Below are 21,680 nucleotides of genomic sequence, written 5' to 3' on the forward strand. Positions count from 1 at the left end.
TGTCCCGATCCCAGTACCCGATACCTGGCTGTGCAGTATTGGCCGATACCATCTGTTTGAAATTGATGTGTGTGTATATATGAAGAACTGCATCCTACTTGGATCTAAAATAATTGCCATCATGGCTTTTGTCAAGCTCCTGCCTACCTTGTTGAAGCAGGAAAAAGACTAATACAAAGTGAATCCAGTAGAACTTTTTATTGCCTTCCTGGAATGGGTGACAATAGTTGAATAGACTTTTGGCTTTCAAAATGGTATTGGTGCTCTATTAGTTGGTACTCGCTGATACAGATACCACTATTTTAGTGCTGGATCGGGGGCCCCGCCCGATACTGGTATCGTTGCAACAGTAACTACACTAGAGTTATAAGTTGTTTTGTTACGCTTCATTTTTGTTGTTTAAATAATATATAAACATGGATGAAAGCATCAGTGTCCCCGTTTCCTATTTTAATTTTCAAGATATGCATTTATTCTCCCCTACAAGCAGGAATTGTCCCCAGTAGGGCTGGGTATATTCGCCAAAGTCCGGAATCGATTCGATTTTGATTGATACAGTTCAAAATCGATTAATTTCGATTCGATCTGTCTTTACAATAATGAAAGTGGTTCAACTGTGTTTCAAAATACTGATGTATTTTATGTTTTCCTGTCATATTAAACACCAAGTGCAAACTTGTAAATCAGACAGTTTAAACTTGAGATGTGAACAAAACTGTCTCAAAAGTGCAAACTTGTTTGTGAAAAGTGAAAAAGTGAAGCCTCACTCGAGCAGGCAGACGTGACACAGCAGACATTCATGGGCTGCATTATCTCCATTGCACAAACTATATTTGCAGCGTTGTCAACTACAGGGTGTTTGCTGGTCAGTCCCCATGTCTTCAGTCAACCTATTGGGTATATTTGCAGCTGTCTGCCTTGAAGTATCTTGAGTGCATCTTTCCTGCTCATTTGAATGTGAACGTCACGCACATCACTATAAAACTAAACGATTTCATTCCCTAGACATCGATTTTGCAAAAATGTAAAGGAATCGATTCAAAATCGATTAAATAGATTTTTTTACCCTGTCCTAGTCCCCAGATCAAATAGCAGAAATCTGGTCACCTTAACTATAATGCTGACTATAGTCCTTAACATCATTTACTGAAACTTATGGTTGTAATCCAGCAAACGCTTTGACTTGATGATGGGATAGTGAGTCAATGATGATGAAACTTCTGCTGAAAACCTTCAGTTTAAGATGTGAATTCCTGGCGGGGTTTAGGCATCATGCCACACATTGAAATGTTATTCAGATATCAGCCTGTTTGTTAAAGGCAGCTCTGGATTTATGAGCAGAAACATCCTGTGCAGAAATAACCTCTCTACATCTCTTGATTTGTTGTTGCGTTGCCGTTGGTAGCAAATTGAAGCTTTTGGTCTTTGACGTTTTCTCAGGTGTTTCAGAGGACAGGAGCTATAAATCTGTTTGTGACGGAGTCTGCATCTTGCCTTTGGGGCTGTGACCCACTTCACTTCCTTTCTATGTAGCTTTATGTCTTTTTATTGTTGTAAAACATAATTAAAGAAAACTATGCAGTTTGATAACCTAACATCAGCCAGTGCTTTGTGTGATGATTTGTAGAGGACAGCGACTCATTAAATGAATATTTGTGTGTGTTATGGTGGTGTAACCATGCATCCAGAAGCAGTAGAAGTTGATTTGGATGCTCCTGCTTTAGGGTGGATCAGACATTCCTCACATTCAAGATGCTGCAAGAAAGAGAAAGATGAGAAAATCTGATGTCATCTGAATAGTTTTCAGACAGTGGAGACATGCTTTCACTTGACTGTACTTTCCCTCTACATCCATATACCGCCTGTCTGATCATCATCTTTTAGTTGCGTGACTTAAGGGGCCACAGTAGAGGGCTATGGAGGGAATTAACTTCCTCTCCTCCCGCCTTGTTTCCTCCTCTCTAGTAGCTCCACAATCAGCATCTTTTCCCTGACATGTTCAACATCCCTGCCCTGCGTTTATCCAAACTTCCTCAGCCATTTTCTCTCCATCTTTGTCCCTAAACTGATCAGCCTGAACCATCTTAGCAGTGTACTTATTTCACAGTAGAAACAGCTACTTTTCATGATTTTACATCTTTATGAAGTCATATAAGCCATCAATCCTTCCACTTGTCTTCCAACTTTTTATTGTCTTTACACTGTCACAAGTACAATACAGTGAAATTAACTTACTTAAGGGTCTTTGCTCAGAGAGTCTGTGGTAGTGGGGCTTGAACTCAGCAGCTCTGGATTCCAAGCACAATGCCCTAACCACTAGGGCACCACTCCTGGTATCAGTGTAACAAACATATCAAGGTTTAATCTAATAGATAAGATGGAATATAAGTGACAAAATCTGATGAATTTCTGCTGTTTTCTGTGTATTTCTGTTAAAACACTGTTTGTTGATTTATAAGGATGATGTTGGATTTTGAAACATATATGCTGATTGGATGGACTGGGTTCTGCTTCAACATTACATTTGCTGTAAGGTGGCATTATATAAATACACTGCTGAAAAAAATTAAAGGAACACTTTGAAAACACATCAGATCTCAATGGGGGAAAAATCATGCTGTTTATTTATACTGATATGGACTGGATGATGTGTTAGGAACAGAACACAGCAACCCAGGAGTTATGTTAGTTTAATAATCACCAAATTCTAAATGCAAATCCCATAAATAAGTAGGAAAATTTATTTTTTTAACTTTTCAAAAATTGTAACTTATAAACTTGTATTTATTTGGTGAAGAGGTTTGAGGTTTTGACTGTGAACCAGGAGACCAATGCTCAAATCAACCGTAACCAACATCAAATCTTTTCCGGAATAGGTTGACTTCTGACCTCTGAGTATGGGAACACCTTAAAGAGCAAAACAAATCTGAGTTTTCCCTCCTGTCCTGTGAGAAGGCAGCTTGTCTACTCTAACATCTAACTTTTTCTTTTTAAATGCATTTCTAGACGTGTTGGCTCTTCCTGTTTTAATTTAATTCAATTTTGATCAGTGATTTACAGCAGGGGGTACTTGTACCCCTAGTGGGCCACGCATGCATTGCAAGGAGTAAGTAAAAATATTTAATTGCTCATATAATAAAATAAAATAAGGCTGGGATCTCCCAACTAAAAACATGATCGAAGCAAGCTCAGGTGTCATGAACAATGAAAAGAAGATAAAACAAATGGAATTAGTCTGACTATAATTTTTCTTCATTATTTTCTTCCGAATTCCTCAAGTTTATTTGGGATTACAGGGAAGTTACTAAGAGGAGGTCCAGTTTAATAAAAAAAGGCAGATTTATAGTATGGTTTAAATTTGATTCCTTTTTAGCTTTAAGGCAACATATTTATTGTTTTTTTCTATTTGAGTTGGAAAGGATAAAGACAGACAGAGAGGAGGGCAGTAGTGTTCAGATAATTTTGCTCCGCTCACGCTCTGACATAAAGGACTTCCCTTCACCTAACAAATTTCAAATGTGTAGACCTGGCATTCCAAGAAAAGAAAATCACAACAATCCGCTGGACTGATGTTTTGCTTTCCATCCAGGAAGCTTTTTCAATTCAAAATGTCAAGAATAGCGTTGAGTGAAAGGTTTTATACAGTAGTCCAACAAAGCCTTGCTTTTGTTTTGAAAACATGCAAATTGAAACGGACGAAGGGGTTCACCCGTTCAGGATGGGGGTCGTTTGGCTTCTTTTTTCACCTGCAATGCCCCAAACCCGTCTGAGTCTCTGAAAGGTAGAAATGGCATTTGAGTAAGCACAGACAACGCCTTTCATATGAAGATGAACAGCTGGGAGAAAAAGTGTGAAGCGAGGAGAGCCACTTGAAGAGCCAGTGATTGAACAGTCACTTTATTTTTGTGTATTTGGTTATGTCTGACAACAGCTGGAGAGGCTCACTGAGAGTCACTTAACACATTTCCAGCCCTACCAAGCAGGATATTTACATCTGCGTCAGGCAACAGAAAAATGAGCCATTAACTTGTTGAAAAGACATGACGGGCCACCATGGCTCTTAGGTGTCCCTGAGTGGGGCCAAATACTTGCGTTAATTTTCACCCTCCGTTTGCGTGACGATGGCCTCTGAAGCCACGGCGGGCTAGAGAGAAAGGCCAACTACTTTCTGCTCAAAGTGCGTAAAAATAAGTAATGAAAGTGTGTGAGGTGGTGTTGGTTCAAATGTCTAAAGCTTCATTTATTTATATTGATTTACTCATTTATGCATCTAATCACTGTTATGTTCCTCTAAGATGATTCCATAAACCTAAGTCAGGATTTTACTGAAGTTCCACTAAGACCAGAACTCTATTCTTGGTGTTTGGTTTTGAAAGTTCGGACTGTTGCTAAATGTCAGCATTAAAAGGAGGGTTACAATCAGCAGAACTTCAATGTGGTAAGAAGAATGCGGCAATATCTACTCTCTGAGTTGAGCTTATATCATTTTACTCCTGCCCATCTGTTGGCTGAGAATGATGGCTGCCTTCTTTCAAATAGGAGCAGATTTTTCAACAGGAAAACCTGTCAGGCCCAGCGTTGATCTGAGCTGTGTTGTCTCTGTGAAAATGAGGCAGAATTTCAAATTGGCCCTGTAAGAGTTTTTAAGGGAAAGGTGTGGAAGAGGAGTAGACATATCTGTAACGTAATGCGATTCATTTTGGGATCCCAGAAGCAACGTTGGACCGGTCCGAAATGCTCTCTGTAATCAGCGGACATGTTGCGCCCACATTTGCTCACGCGGGGAGCTCAGTTCCAACGTTTCTGATTGCACAGGGGGGAAAAATGGAGAGATGTGATCCAGATGTCCAGTGTTTGACTGAGACCAGAAGCCAGCCTTTAAGAATCAAGAGCTGCCTCCTATAGTTGTTCAACAGTATTGGCTTAGAAACACCATATCTCTGGGAGAAGAAAAAAAAATTTAAGTAGAATTTAGATAGTTCTGCTCCTTTCAAACGCAACACAAACTGTCCAAGGATGTGCTCTGGATTTTATGAACTCCAGAGGAGGGGAGCCAGTTTAAAATGAGAAAAACCTGTTCTAACAATATCAGGGCTTTCACCATTTTTTTTGTCAGTTATAATAAAACAGACCAGATAGGGGAGGAGATTGCATCCCTGTTGTAGTGTAGCTCTACATACAGCCTCATTTACCATCCAATTTCTTTCATCTAGGGTTGATTACTTTCTTGGTATAGACAGGATGTGAATTTTATCAAAATATCAACAGTGAAGCTTTGGTGGGATAGTCAAATGTCATATCCATTGGTATTTCTGATTAATTCATAAATCCGTTGGCATTCTTCTTCCTATTCATGGTATCCCAGAAAATTCCCCTACCCATAAGGCTCTCTAGTTCGTTCAGCACACTAGGGCCAAAAGTGATGTGGATTCCCTCCAAAAGCTTTTAAAAAGAAAGATCCAACTGACTTTTTTCTATGCCAAGAAGCGACTTCCTTGGCAATTTGAGCTTCTCAAAGGACGAATCCAGCCATCCTACAGTGGAGGCTCATTTCAGTTTGGTCATAGTCTGTCTATTATAACTATATCTAAAGGTTATAAGTTTGCCTTACTGATGAATCAAGAGGTTTTTAGCCCAGCCCTCCTATCATTACTTGTCCTACAGGTGCAAGATGCAGCTACTTTTTCTACAGCCCCATTTCCACTACCCTTTTGAAGCCATGCCCAGAACGGTTTGAGCATGATATCTGAGATAATGGAGTGTAAATGGAGCGCAGCTGAACTGGACTGTGCCAGACACAATCGAACCCATTGTGAATCTAGTACTAGTTCAACAGTTGGGCTTGGTATGGTTCAGTTGTAGCTCAGTTCTCTGAAAACAAAGAGGACATGAGCAGACCGCGTCATCTCCTAGTTGCAGTCAGCTGACTCATTTTGTGGGTTTTCCAGCATTTCAAAGATCTCTTCACCTGTTTACAACATGAATCTCTTCTCAGCCTAGTAACAATAAATGGTATCAAAAGAGCTTTTGGTGCAACGTGGGATGATGCAGAGACCGAGGCTCGAAATTGGAGCGGAAGATGCTATCCAGGCACATAAGTTCCTCAATATTATGGGCGTGTCATTTTTTTAGCATAATGCTCACATTGAGAGCTATGGTATCCTGGTCCGCCTATAGAAGGTGAGGAACTGTGCTAGCATGATGTGTAAATGTTGGGGCGACAGTGGCTTCGGATGTAGGAGTTTGCCCTGAAATCGAAGGATTGACGGTTCAAGCCCCGACTCCGACTTTCAGTGTCGTTGTGTCCTTGGGCAAGACACTTCACCTGCATTGTCTACTGATGGTGGTCAGAGGGCCCGGTGGCGCCAGTGTACGGCAAGGCAAGGCAAGGCAAGGCAAATTTATTTGTATAGCACAATTCAGTACAAAGACAATGCAAAGTGCTTTACATGATTAAAATACAGGAAGATAAAACAGAATCAAAGCAAGTAGGAAAAAATAAAAAACAAATAAAATAAAATAAAAAATGCAGAAACAAAAAAAAAAGAATATTAAAAACAGTTGGATTAAAGAAAACATGTTTTTGTTGAATTGTTTAACTAGAGCAGTCGAAGGCAATCCTAAACAAATGTGTTTTTAGTCTTGATTTAAAGGAACTCAGGCTTTCCGCACTTTTACAGTTTTCTGGAAGTTTGTTCCAGATAAGTGGAGCATAGGAACTAAATGCTGCTTCTCCATGTTTAGTTCTGGTTCTAGGTATGCAGAGCAGGCTGGAGCCAGAAGACCTGAGTGGTCTGGAGGGTTGATAAACTGATAGCAAGTCTGTGATGTATTTAGGTGCTAAGCCATTCAGAGATTTATAGACTAACAGAAGTATTTTAAAGTCTATTCTCTGAGATACAGGGAGCCAGTGTAAGGACTTTAGAACTGGGGTGATGTGCTCTACTTTCTTAGTCTTAGTGAGGACACGGGCAGCAGCGTTCTGGATCAGCTGCAGCTGTCTGATCCACTTTTTAGGCAGACCTGTGAAAACACCGTTGCAGTAATCAATTCGACTAAAAATAAACGCATGGATTAGTTTTTCCAGATCATGCTGAGACATTAGTCCTTTAATCCTGGAAATGTTCTTCAGGTGATAGAAAGCCGACCTTGTAATTGTCTTTAAATGCTTTTGGAGGTTCAAGTCTGAATCCAGCACTACACCTAGACTTCGGGCCTGATCAGTGGTTACTAGCTGAAGGGACTGAAGCTGTGTGCTAACTTTAGATCTCTCCTCTATTGGTCCAAAGATTATTACTTCAGTTTTGTTTTTATTCAGTTGAAGAAAATTATGGCACATCCAGGCATTGATTTCTTCTAAGCATTTCCTCAGTGCTTGAATTGGTTCATAGTCACCTGGTGACATGGTGATGTAAAGCTGTGTGTCGTCTGCATAGTTATGGTAGCTGATGTTGTTGTTTTTTATTAACTGAGCAAGAGGGAGCATGTAGATATTGAATAGGAGGGGACCCAGAATGGACCCTTGGGGAACCCCACATGTGATTTTTGTCATCTCTGATGTAAAGTTGCCTACTGACACAAAAAAGTCCCTGTCCTTTAAGTAGGATTTAAACCAGTTGAGAGCTGTACCAGAGAGGCCGACCCAGTTTTCCAGGCGCTCTAACAGGATGGAGTGATCGACAGTATCGAATGCTGCACTGAGGTCCAATAGTACCAGCACTGTGGTTCTTCCGCAGTCTGTATTTATACGGATGTCATTAAACACCTTGATAAGGGCGGTCTCTGTACTGTGGTGAGCACGGAAACCTGACTGGAACACGTCAAAGCGGCTGGTCATATCTAAGAAAGTGTTTAACTGTTGAAACACTGCTTTTTCAATAATCTTACTGATAAAGGGGAGGTTTGATATGGGCCTGTAGTTCTGCAGTAGTAGTTTGTCTAAACTGTTCTTTTTCAGCAGTGGTTTGATATTTGCTGTTTTTAGGGACTGCGGGAAAACACCTGACAGAAGGGACAAATCAGACGCTATGACAGGCAAAACTTTCTCAAAGAAAGCTGTGGGTAGAACATCAAGGCAGCAGGAGGAGGAACTTAGCTGCTGAATGATTTCCTCTAAGCTTTTATAGTTTATTTGGCTGAATTGGGACATTTGGCCAAGATCAATTCCAGTTGGAGACAACTTTGGTACTGAACTTGATATGGATGTATAAACTGATCCTCTGATCTTTAGGATTTTCTCAGTAAAGAAATTAGCAAATTCATTGCAGGCCCGGGTGGAGTGGAGTTCAGGAGCCACGGGCATAGGAGGATTTGTTAGCTTGTCGACTGTGGCAAATAAAGCACGAGTATTATTGATGTTCTTGTTAATGATTTCAGAGAAGAAAGATTCTCTTGCATTTTTCAGTTGTAAGCTATATCTATAAAGTCTCTCTTTATAGATATCATAGTGAACCTGGAGTTTCGTCTTTCTCCACCTGCGTTCAGCTTTACGACACTCCCTTTTTTCACTTCTAACTGCTGGAGCACTTCTCCAAGGAGATTTTTTCTTTCCGGAAAAGACTTTCACTTTAATTGGAGCAATGCAGCTAATGATGTGTGAGACTTTAGACTGAAAGTTATCTACTAGCTCTTCTACTGAGTTGCACCCCAAGGTTGAAGTAGCAGAGTAAGCTTGAATAAAAGTTTCTGTGGCATTTTCCTTAAAGGTGCGTTTTCTTATGATGTCTCTTTGGCTAAATGAGTCACTGGAAATGATGCCCTCAAAGGTAACAGAAAAGTGATCGGATAGGGCAACATCAGTAACACTGACTTTAGAAATCTTCAGACCTTTAGTGATGATCAAGTCTAAAATATGTCCCTGTTTGTGCGTTGGTTGTTTAACATGTTGAGTTAAACCAAAGTTTCTAAGTGTGTCACACAGTTCTTTTGCACTTCTGTCTTCAGGGTTGTCAACGTGAAAATTAAAGTCTCCCACAATAATTAAACAGTCATAATCAACGCATATCACAGACAGGAGGTCACTAAAATCATTAAAAAAGTTTGATGTGGACTTAGGAGGCCTGTAAACATTTAGAAACATAGTTCGTACCGGGCTCTTTACCTGCAAAGCCAAATGTTCAAAAGAGTCAAATTTTCCCAAAGACACCTTTTTACACTTCAGTGAGTCATTAAACAATGTTGCCACTCCTCCACCTTTCCTTTGCTGTCTGCTCTCGCAAAGAAAATTGTAGTTTGGAGGAGACGACTCCAACAGAATATGTGCTTCATTAAGTCCATGTAACCACGTTTCTGTTAAAAACATAACATCAACATTATTGTCAATAATAAAGTCATTAATTAAAAGGGATTTTCCTGACAGAGATCTAATGTTTAATAAAGCCAGTTTATATGAATTAGTGGTTGATGTTGTCTCTGTAGCAGGCTGCATCTGACAGTTTATGACTCTTAAGTGTCTGTTCCTGTTTGTTCCCATTTTGTTTTTCTTATTTCTGCCACGTATCATCACAGATATTCCATAAGCTCCAGTGTAAGGCCCAAGCTGATGCTGGAAACTGTTATGTCTGATAAGCTTGTTGCCAGGGCCCGGTGTGTATCACGGAGAAGTTATCTGAAGGTCCTGACATTCCGTGATATGTAGAGGAGGATCTGGGGCTCTGCTGCTTTTAGAAGATGCTGGTTTTTTCACATAGCTGCGGCTTTCGGAATGGCTATGTGGAGAGGATGTCAACTGTAGGCCAATCTTGAAAACTTTGTTCATGTTATGAGAAAATTCCAGAAAAGGAACATCTGGGCTTTGTGGGGGAGAGGGGGAATTGGGTGCAGTCTGGACTGGTGTCTGTGGGGATGGGGGTTTTTGGTAATTTAAAGGGGAGTCCTCTTTTTGTCCTGCTGAGATCTGGGATGAATCCTCCTGTAGTTCTGATGTAGGCTCTTTCTGTGTCATCTTTTTGGCCATCTTTATCTTGGCTTGTTCGGGCTTTACTGGGCTTATCGTTTGTTTAGGCACTGGTTGTACTTTGTTTTGGAACAAAGCTAATGGTGCATGGTTCACAGAATAGAAAATGTTTGATATCAGCCGTTTCGCTCCTGACCTATTTAAAGAGAAACCATCTCTGTTGAACAAATGTCTCCTCTCCCAAAAGATGTTAAAATTGTCTATGAACGTTACAGTTGTTTGTTTGCATGTTGCATCCAGCCATTTGTTTAACATCAGAACTCTGGAAAACATTTCATCTCCACAATTAATGGGCACGTGAGGGCCGCTGAGAAACACCTTGACATTAAGACCATCAACTAAATTCAGCAGACGAATGTAATCCTCTTTCAGTATTTCTCTCAGGGCTGCGTCGCCCAAGGCTTCAGCTTGTATGATGAGTTTTTCCAAGGTCGGGCGTTTTTTCATGATCTCTGGAAGGATGTCTGTTACATTAGACACCAGGCCATAGTTCAAAGGGGTATAAATCAACACCTCTGTGTTTTTCTTGTTACAGAAATGTTTAATCCCACGTATAGATCCACTGCATAATATCAGGGTCCTTGGCCCTGTGGCCTGTTTTTTCTCTGGTAGCTTAGAGTGAAGATTGTTGACATACCTTTGATTGTCTTTGTGATCCTTCTGGGTCTCATCTTGGAGTGGAGCAAATCTGTTTTGTAACGGAATTCCAATATTTCCAGCAGGTTTACTCCTATCATTTGTTGTGAAAACATCCCGTTTTTGTTTCACTTTTCTTGGGATATCTCTCTGTGGTCTCGGCCAGTTTTCTGTGTCTAGGTGGGTTCGTTGATCCTTTGGTCTAGCACCCAGAGTGGTCCAGGGATTCTCCTTCTCCTCTGGGAACTGTTTGTTCGCTGAGTTGCTGGGCTGGTGGTCCCCGTTCGGAATCACAGGCAGCGTTGTTTCATTACCATACGCGGCGTTTACATCATAGTTTACTTCAAGTTGGTGGATTTTCAGCTCCATGACAGCTATTTTCTGTAGAAGCTTGTCAAAGTCGTCTGTGCTGAAGGTAGGCATCCTTTGAATCGGGTGGTTCTTCTCCATATCCACTTCGGGGAAGAAAAAAATAAATAAATAAATAAAAATGAAAATATTTAAAAAGAAATAAAAGAAAATAAATCAAATAACTAAATCCAACTTTCTGTAGTTTTGGTTAAGAGATAAAAAGAAGATAAAAAGACCAGAAAGTGTAAGCAAGCAGGGAGCAGAGAAAAGAGCGTGTGCACACACTGAAGGACAGTTTGACGGCAGCCCCACTTCTGTCAGTGAGCCCCAGGGCAGCTGTGGCTACAATGTAGCTTGCCACCATCAGTGTGTGAGTGAATGGGTGAATGAATGTAGTGTAAAGCGCTTTGGTCAAGTCTCCTAACTTGAATAAATGCGCTATATAAGTACATGCCATTTACCATTTAAATGGTCGTAAGAACCAACCTCGACACGGTTAACTGATCCAAGCTCAGGCTGAACTTGGCACAGGTTGGTTTCAGAGGGGTAGTGTAATTTGGAGAAATGAATCTGGTTCAGTTCAGAAGCAGAAGGTTAAGAGTCGTCCAGGTTTTGAGGTTTTTCAAGACACGCCTGTAGTATATGTAATAGATTAGCTTCATCTGGATTTATAGACAGCTATAGCTGAGTATGATCAGTAAAGAGTATCATCAATGGAAATTGATCCCGGGATCATATATATAGTAAAGAGAATTGGTCCTACAACTGAACACTGTTGTACTCCACAGGTAACCTTGGAGCATGTGGAAGAGTTATTAACGTGACCAAACTGAAATCCATCAGATGAATAAGATTTAAACCAGTCTAGTGCTGTTCCTTTAATTCCTTCAATATATTCAAGTCTTTCTATAAGATTATTATGATTAACTGTATCAAATGCAGCAGGGAGATCTAACAGGACAAGTACAGATAGAAGTCCATTATCTGAGGCCATGAGAATATCATTAGTGACTTTCACCACAGCTGTTTCATTGCTATGATGAGCTCTAAAGCCAGAATGAAACTCTTCAAAAAGTTCATTAAAGTGTAAGTGGGCACACATTTGGCAACGACTTTCTCAAGAATTTTAGATAAGAAAGGAAGATTGGATATAGGTCTATAATTGACCAAATCATTTGGGTCAAGAGACGGGTTCTTAAGTAAAGGATTAATTAGAGCGACCTGCGGTACATATCTCTGTTATAGGGATAGATTATTTAAAAAGTTACTTAAATTGACAAGAAATAGATGCTGAAATAGGCACATCTTCATAGTTTAATGAAGCAGCATTACTGTTAGAAATAGCCGCAGATAGCTGGTTCTTCCATTGAGCTCAATTAGTTAAAACAAATCACACACACATGCTGTGGATTATAAACATGATTTGCATGTGGTATAAATTTTTGCAGGTTTGTTTAGGTCTATCTGTAGATGAGACCAGTGTTGTATCATGTAGATTGGCGCTAGTACATCTTTTGGACATGAAAAACATTTTTTTTCCCCCTCTTTCAGCATAGAGTTATAAATTAGTCTGATTACATAAATGTTTAGCTTCCAATGATATTCCACATTGTGTAAAGCTCTGATTGAAAATGAATCAACCATATGTTCATCCATGTTTAGTATATATACTATTAAAAAAAAAGGTTATGCATTCTTCAGAGGACCATAGACCTAGATGCCATCATTTGTTATTTCATGGAGATGTGCACGTGTTTCGCAGTGGCTGCATAGTTGCTTTATTCTCCATATGAGAGATAAACGAGGCAATCAGCTCTGGAAGCCAGTTGATTTGAATCAAATTTGAAAACGGTCCATGATTTAGAGCTCTACGTCAACTACAAAGGCAGCCTGGGACTGGTCAGACTGTTTACTTGTCCTTTGAGGTTTTCTGCCAAATCGCTCCAGGACAATGGCGGTAGAGGTATGTTTATAATAGCTCAGAAAAAGTAAGGGTGTCTTCACAAGGTTGACAGGGTTGTTATATAAGCAGCCCTTCATCTTGGAAGTCCTGCTGTGTAGCTCAGTCAAGCAGGCTTTGTCGATTCTTCATTAAAAAGATAACAAGAAGCATCTGTGCCCAATGGCTTTTAGAAGATACTGCGGATTAGAGTCAGTTGTCTGTCTAACTTTGAAGTGGATTGTTCCACATTTGCCTAATAGAATAAAATATGGTAAAATGGTTCATATAGTTGATTTTTCTTTGTTTATTCTATATCACCCGTAGGTTCTGTGTAAAAACACTTTGTCTGATTGAGATGAACATGTTTGTAATGATAGTAGTGTTAATGTCACTGAAATATAAAGGTCAAGGAAAAAATGAAAAGAAGCTAATTTAACGAGGAGATCTTTACTTTTAAAGAGGATATTTTATAAATCAACCTTTGCCTTTTCTGAAAGAGTACTATCAGAGCAACACCAGGTTTTTGGATTATTTTGAATTTTTAATTAACGTCAGGATATTCCTATCATAGCAGTTACTACGAAGATACCAATTAATATGAAAAAAAAAACGTATTTTTTAAAATTTATCAAATTGAAGTCTGAGAAATATGCAATCCAGAACCAACATTTTGAAACACGTTTTATAAAAAAAAAAAAAAAAAAAAAAGATTTTTAAAGTAACTGCTGTTTCCTGAGAATTTATTTTTTTATGTAGTTTCCATTGCATTTTCTCAAATGCCTGTGTTTCAGATGCATTTCTTTTGATCTGTATGGAATTTACCCACATATTTTTCCAGGACAAAATTTAAATGATTATGTTTGTTGATGTTATTTTGAAAAATCGGGATTTGAACAATTAAAATTTAATGAAAAATCGGGATGGATTAAAATAAAAAAGTTAACTTAAAAATTTATTTTTTTATTAAGACGGTTTTCAAAATGTATTTTCCCATTTCATGGTTCTTTGGACTTGAAGCAATAATGGAGCAAAATTCACTCAATCAGCTAAATGGTCACTGTTTATTATTGAAGAGTAACACTGAAAACTTCTCTCCTACTCTTATTAATCGATCAACATCTTCATGGTTAATTTTTAAAATAATTTAAAATGCAGAAGTAGCTGATGTTAGCTCTTTAACTGGTCCTTGGTAGGTTTTTTTTCTCTACAATTACATTAATATAATCATTTTATATATTTTAAAAGGCATGGTTTGAAAAATTTTATATTTAATATTTAATTAGTTCAGTGCTGGAAAAAATACCATGTAGAAGCTCGGCAAGATTGGTAACTAGGAATCCTTTAGTCTCCATTTTAAATTAAACATTCTGTCCCAATCATAATGCAGCAATATCACAGGTTTAACTCATGCTTCATTAATGTTCTGAATACATGTGATCTGAAACAGGTACAGCTTCATATATTTGACTCATTTTTGATAGGTCTCATTGATAATTGGGTAAAAAATAAAAAAAATGTGAAGAGAAAACCTTTTATTTTATATACTGAGCATTTTGCTTCGAGCCTTACACCTCCTGTTCACTAGTGTTTCAGCTGCTTTCTGTCCATCATGGTCAACTAAAGGCTCGCTATGGGCGGCCTTTTGCAGAGAGTCATCAGCGGAGCTCTGAGACAATTTTCATCTCAAAAAGGATGAAAAGCACACACAGTAATTACAGTAAAATCTGAGCTCATTGCTACGTCTCGGAGGGAAACAGGATTAAACACTGAAACTCCATAATCTATATTTGTATAGATGCCCAGCATTTTGCTACTATGACAAGAATAAGCAGAGAGAGCATAAATTTAACTAACAAATACTGCAGAATAAGAGTAGAATGAAGCAGATGGAAAAGTGGTCCCTCTGTCCTCCGGCAGCCTAAGCCTATAGCAGTTTACCAAAAGAGATGACTCCGGATTAGTAGTTTATAGTTTGCTTTGTTTTTTTCTATCTGTAAACCCCACTTAAACAATAGGATGTGCTTTCTATCTCCCAATCTGTTTTTTGTTTTTGTTTTTTGCACATGTGGATTGTTAATTAAAATGTCTAAGCAAGCAGGCAAGTCAACACATGTGGAAACCTCTGCTTTTGTATACATTAGAGCAGGTCAGTCAGGCACTGGAAGAATTCCCACATATTCTTGTGAAGCACAGTTTACCAGAGGTCGGCCACCCACTAGCTTCTCTGTGTCCTCCTTTAAACTCCTCCACACCTTGTAATAAACCCAGAGAAGGATCCACCAGTCCAGAAAGGAGTCTCATTGACCCCCGTTCTGGTTTGTTAGCAGACTCTGTGCCCGTAAAGCAGCGTTCTTTTCATAAAGTTTTATTTGAAGCCTTGGATTATCATCAAGTCTTTTTTTCTCTCTCTTTGCACAAATGGCTCAGAAATATGTTCAGTTAGCTGGAGGCTTTAAAAGGAATCATGTGCCGCCGACACCTGAGGTGCAGTGATGCTCGATTAACCAGAGATGAAAGACTTATAACTCAGCCAGCTATTAAAATATCCCTCAGCAGAAATAACAGGCGGGGTAAGGAGAGGTTTGTTAAAGGACAGGAAGAGGGAGCAGGGTATGTCCTTCAGCTTCACCTTAACATTGGAGCAACTTGTTTTAACGAGGCTGTCTGTGTGGATGACTGCAGTCTAGAGCCTGCAGTTATAAAATTGGCAGGCCAGGGGGTTGTTTATTTCTTCGCCATAAAGTCAGGGGACTTTCCTACGAGGTGCTGCTTTTGTCTTTTTTTACTGCGCCAAGGCTGCACGCTTCTTATTAATGGCATATTTGTGTCTGTTGCACGAAGCCGGTCCCGTTGTTCTGACGGGAAATGAGAAGCAAAGAGGAGGGGTGGAAAAGTGACAGAATATTTTCTGTTCCTAAATCTCTGTCATGTCTTTTTCATCTCCCGTCTGCTTCATGCCGAGTCGAATACGAGCTAAAATGAAACCAGATTCCATGTTTCACTAATTAGCCTTTTTGAGTGGACCGTAAAGCGGGTGGGTGTGTTGATTATGGCGCCTGTCATATGCAGTTTGAAGTGTTTGAGTCTCCGACGTTGGGGGGCAGGAGAGAGATGTTCTGACGGAAGCGTAGATGCCTGTGGATCAGAGATGATTGGCTGGGACGATTCATTAACAAAGGAGGGGGTTTAGATTGGAGAGGAAATGCAAGAAACTAAAACAGGGTGACAGTAATTCAAATTGTTAGGAAACGGGACAAACATAACCAGCACTGTGACCCGTCTGCTTTGTGTCCGTTTACGGTCGAGCCTCCATGCTGATGGACAGACATGGTAATGATTTTGTCCTCTCCAGCAGGAGTATAATTTATTTCATCCTGTACGGTGAAGCGAACTGTTTGAATTTTTGCTCCTGGCCAAGTTATTGTAAAAAAAAATAATAATGTATATATATCAGACAGGTACTCCAAATAAATTTTTACAAGTTTTTGACAAATAAGAAATCGTTAGTTTTTCTTTTTTACAATCCCAAATCAGAAGGAATGCTGGAAAGTTTTTTAAAAAGTGACTTCCTGATGCTGAAACAGCCTGCAAGAGATTCAGCTCAGAGAAAAGAAGCTCCCTGTAAGGGGAAAATAAAAGTTTAAAAAGAAAGCCAACCTTTAATCACAGAACATTATTTCACAGCAGCCATTTGGAAAAATAAGTGTTATTTTTTAATTTCTTTATTAATTAAAGTTGCTAGGAACCTCTTATTAGTAATCGATCACTTTGCTTCCCTGGGGATAAATATGATGTTACACAGAGCTCCATTCATTGAGTTTTTAGGGGCCCGTATTTCCATCACACAGTGAGAAGTTTGGTGTATATCTAAAGGTCAACGTTTAATAGCTGCAGCAGGAGACATGTTTGGACTTCCAGTTCCTGAACATTTATCGTAGAGAACTTAACTTTCAAAACTTTATGCCGTCAACCTGATGCTATAAAAAGTAAAATATCCAAGAACACAGAAATGTTTGTCCAAAAAAAATTTTTTTTTCCTTTTTGCTTTTGTTTTTTATTGTTTTTCAAAGTTTCCTCTCTGGATTTTTTAATTTTTTTTATTTCTATTTACAAAACAAATCCATTAATTTTCAACGAATGGAACAAAAATCACCCCATACATTCTATTCACACTTTGGAGAAGCAGTTCATGCCCATCAAACTACCAGAGCTGTGAAAACACCTCAGATTAGTTATAATTCGATCAAAATTCAGCTTGAAAATAAACGAGTTAAATTTTTTTTTAGCTGAATCTGTTCCTGCCTCTCTAGTAGCATTTGGCGCATTAGAGGTAAGTATAAACATGGCTTTGTTGGATTAGCGCTAAGAGTTTTTAATAAAAGGAGAGTATGGGTGGTATTACCCACGATTTGGCACAGAGGCAACATCTACAAAGCTTTCAATATTTAAGTACCAAAGATGGACAGATTTCTGCTAGTTTATGCAGAAATCCTTCAAACAGATTGGAGGGATTTTCCAAAGCCCGTTTTTTTTATAGTACCCTATGGCTTCAGGCCTTTTTAGACGAGATGGACACATTTGATCCGCATCTCTGAGGCCTCAGCACGATCTGTCATTCATCGGTAGCTGATAGAATCTCATGGCTGAAGCATTTGGAGACATTTCTGCTTGGGAACAACAGAGTAGCATTCACAGATGCCCCTTCGGATCAGGCTTTGCTGTGCAAATGAGAAGGCTTTTTTATTTTGTTCGAGTCGAGTTTGCTTTTACTCCTCAGAGTCTGAAGACCCTGGGATGGACCATGGCGCAGTGGAAACGTGGGCTGTGGTCAAACCAGTCAGTATTCCAGATTTTACTTAAAAGAAATGAAAGCCATGTGCTTAATTAATTCAGAAAACATTCTTAGATCTCGGAGCAACGCACGCCGCTTTTTCCATGTTTTAACAGTAACCACATTCTGCAGAAAGGCGTGGCCGAGGAAGAGGCTGGTACTGGTTCTGAGTCGGTCCGATTATTTCCACAACAGAGAGCCTGAGGAGATTTAAAAAATAAAGATTGTGACAGCAATGACTCCATGCTGTCGGTCACTCTGCTTATATATGCAGAAAAACCCGGGTTGATGTACAGCAGCATGAGTGATAGACTCCTGCACACCCCCCTCCCTCCCTCCCTTGCCTGTGTAATAATATATTTGACTTTACTGGATGTCCCAGGAGGAATTCCTAGAGTTTGGTGAACCGGAGTCTCTCCAGTGTGATTTCAGACGTGGCGAGCAGCGGTCATTAATCACCATGCTGTGACTGAACCTGTGTGTTCACTGCTTTGCGTCTGGTGTGTACTTTGGAAGTGCCTCTGTTTTTCTTTTCATACATGTTCATCAGTGATCACATCCTATCTATTCTCGGGGAAAATTGTAGCCAGCGCTGCAAACGGAGGAGCCGTTTTTCTCAGACGCGTGACCTCTGGCGTGTCGCTGTCTCTGAGGAGCTCCTGGCTGCTCGTCAGGGATACGGAGGATGAACAAGTGAAACGGTTGCGTGGCCTCCAGGCTACGTCGTCTCAGTTTTTTGACTCGGCCAGACTTTACAGCAGCTTCCTGTTGGGGTTCAGTCTACCGCTGCAATGATCCCCATCTGTTCAGGGTTTACCTTTTAAACTTCCCAGAGCCGCAGCGTGAGTGATGAGGTGTTCACAGCCGTTGCTGCAGAACTATTCTAAGATCTCAAGACGAGCGCTGAGATAATAAAATACACCGGCCTAAAGTAAAGCCAAATAAAAGAAAGGGATGTTAGCAATGCTAAAATGTGGATTAAATCTGGTTTAGGAGCATCAAGATCTTGCAGTAAGATGCTAAATGGAGATCTTAACCTCTGACTGGGTTAGTACTTTTTGCAGCCCTATGCTCTTACTGGTCCCACTCATCTTCTTCTATGATGGAATTGCTAATAAAAAGCTTAGCCTCCATCCTCCAGGAAGGGAGGAAATAGACCAGATGCTCATAACATCTGCATGCATATGTGAACGGTTCCATACAGGAACAACTAGGCATAAGTAGATATGAGGTCCTCTGATGACAATAAATATGAATGCCAAAACCCCCCCCCCAAAACTATGATTTATCACAAATATATCAGGCCCAGCGATCGCCTTCCGATTAATTGTAATGGTTTATTAGATAATAATTTGTTGCATCGGATTAGCTGATAATATCCGCTCAAAGAGAACTTCCTTGGAGGTCCTTCCTGCGTCTCTTCCTGGACTGAGAAACATCAAAGACCCCTGCTTTAAACTTTTTAAAGTTTTACAGCCTCGGGTTGCCTTGTTATCAGCCCATGCCTAACTTCCCACAGGTTTAACTGTGTACACACACAGGTTGCCATTAGCAACAGGTAAACATGTCCTATTTAAGCACTTGTCTGTCAGGATTCATTTATTTAACTCCTTGGAGCCCGTTTTGCAAATATGCTATAAAACATTGTTGTATTTTGTTCACAGCAAGAAGAGCATGTGCATTCCTCATTCCTCCAGTGCCAGTTATTACACACTCAATGTGGACCTAGCAAGCTCTTGCTTTGTCATAACTGGTTCCTAACAGTGTATGTTATCATTTAACGTTATAAATGTTGTAACAAATTAGTAATATATCTATATTTAAGATAAATATAAACTTTAGAAATTTCAATTTGGCTACTGCTTAAAGGCAATATATATACATACTGGCGTCAAGGGGTTAACATGCTTTCCTGTGACATTTTCGAGACTTCATAATGGTTACAAATAAACATGGTCCAATGGGTGTTAATGCTAAATATTCAATAAACAATGAAACAGTTTCATACTGGCTTCATTGGAGCCTCCTCCTCTGATGATGAGGAAACCTGCTCAGTCGTGGCGTAGCCTTCTTTCCTCAGTGGGAGATCAGCTGATGATAACAGGATGGGAGAATAAACCCCCACCCCCTAGCAGGCGGGGTGATCTCACTGCCTTCACGCAGACATCTGGCTGGCACTGATGAGACTTTCCCTTCATGCTGAAAGCAAAAGTTCTCTTTGTTCCTGCCCGAAGGTTGAAGGACATCCAGCATGGACCCTTCTGCTTGATGTTTCAATAAAATGAGGTGCTGACTGGGCATCTGAAGGTGGAGATCATGGACCCAGACCAAGTCTTTTATCTGGTGTGCAGCTGTCCCCCGACTGGAACCGCTACAGACCAAATGACCGCATACTTTAGCACACCATTACAGGACTCCTTTGCTAAATTTGCAAAAGAAATAAATCCATAGATCCATTTTTTTCCCCCAGAACTCACAAATTGAATTTTTGGGGGGTTTTAGCTGCTGGTTCTGTTTCGTCTCAATACTAGAACACATAGAGGACAAAATATGCTGCTCATTCGATGGAAGCTGTACTTTAGGTTCTGGCATCGAACAATTCATGAGTGCATTTAGCGGCCGTGCCTTGAGATCATGTGAAGGACATGCATCGCTGCTGCCTCTGTTTGGGATCCATTATTTGATTTGTAAGTAATATCCATCCATCCATCCATTTCCATCACGCTTATCCCAAGCGGGGTTGCGAGGGGTGCTAGTGCCTATCTCCAGCTGTCTACTGCAGGGTACACCCTGGACAGGTCGCCAGTCCATCGCAGGGCAACACAGAGAGAAACAGGACAAACACAAAAACTCACACCTGAGGAGAATTTAGAGAAGCCAATTAACCTAACAGTCATGTTCTTGGACTGTGGGAGGAAGCTGGAGTACCTGGAGTTTTTTTTTTTTTATTATAATTTTTTTTTTTGAGTTTTTACGGCACTAGTGGCTCTTTTTTCTGACAGTAGGCTGACAGGAAAGGGTGTATGAGAGAGGAGGAGAGACATGCATCACAGAACCACAGGTCAGTTTCAAACCCGTACATGGGTTGTGCGCACTAACCACTGCGCCACCTGCACGCCCATTAATAACAGTTATTGTGTAATTTTTAACATGTAGATGGAAGAAGAGAAAAAAGTATCAGTTTTAAAGAACTGCCCAGATGAAGCAGATTGGAGCAGTTTTAGGCTAAAAGTGTGGGGAAGTTAGTTTTGATACATTTAGTGAGATCAGATTCTATAGCAGTTAACCTCTTCTACAAGTCAGAGCAGATGGATGGAAAATTGGCACCTAAACATCCCAATTAATACTAATCAGGTTCTGCTTTCATGTAGTATTTAAAAGCATTATGTCACAGGACACTGTAAGACCTTTATTCCTGAGACAAACATTAAAAGGTCAAGGTCACAGTAAACTCTTTGTTCTGAAGCTTTGAATCGTGGATTCTGAAGGGTTCTGTTCAGACTTTCTGCTGCTGTTCATAGCTTTAACATTAAAGGAGACTCCAGACTAAGGTTAAGCCTCAGTTCAGGTCTGCATTGGTTCTAGAAGTCACTGCTGGCACAGTGGTTTCATAGATGGTTTCTTGATGGATCAGTAACAGTAAACCACACAATCGTATTGACTAATTTCCCTTCTGTCATTTGCAGATTCCCTTTGTACCTCAGAGGAGAGCGCTTTCATTTTGAATATGGCGTCTACTTACTGAATAAGAACATCGCCCAGGTAAGGAAGGAAGACATCCATGTAAAATCTAGTTCTGATAAAATGCCAGGACCTTTGATGTTTTTAAGACAGAAGAAAAAGGGAAATCTAAATCTAACATGTCCTTTAAGATATAAAATATGAAAGTATTCACAATAGCAGCAATAACCCTGATCAGTAGGTCATGCATCAGCTTTGTATTTCAGTGGCATTGTAGGTAATGC

General features: G+C 39.9%; 1 protein-coding gene across 1 annotated transcript in view; it reads left to right on the forward strand.

Annotated features, from left to right (window-relative positions):
- The window catches only part of uvrag (UV radiation resistance associated gene), a 191,677-nt gene that overhangs the window by 89,239 nt on the left and 80,758 nt on the right, over nt 1–21,680 (forward strand). The window contains exon 13 of the mRNA XM_038267137.1: nt 21,402–21,477. Coding sequence (XP_038123065.1) covers nt 21,402–21,477 — 76 coding nt within the window. The remainder of the gene's footprint in view (nt 1–21,401; nt 21,478–21,680) is intronic.

Source organism: Cyprinodon tularosa, unplaced genomic scaffold (assembly GCF_016077235.1).
Source record: "Cyprinodon tularosa strain WSP-4 unplaced genomic scaffold, ASM1607723v1 ctg662, whole genome shotgun sequence".
Lineage (NCBI taxonomy): Eukaryota > Metazoa > Chordata > Actinopteri > Cyprinodontiformes > Cyprinodontidae > Cyprinodon > Cyprinodon tularosa.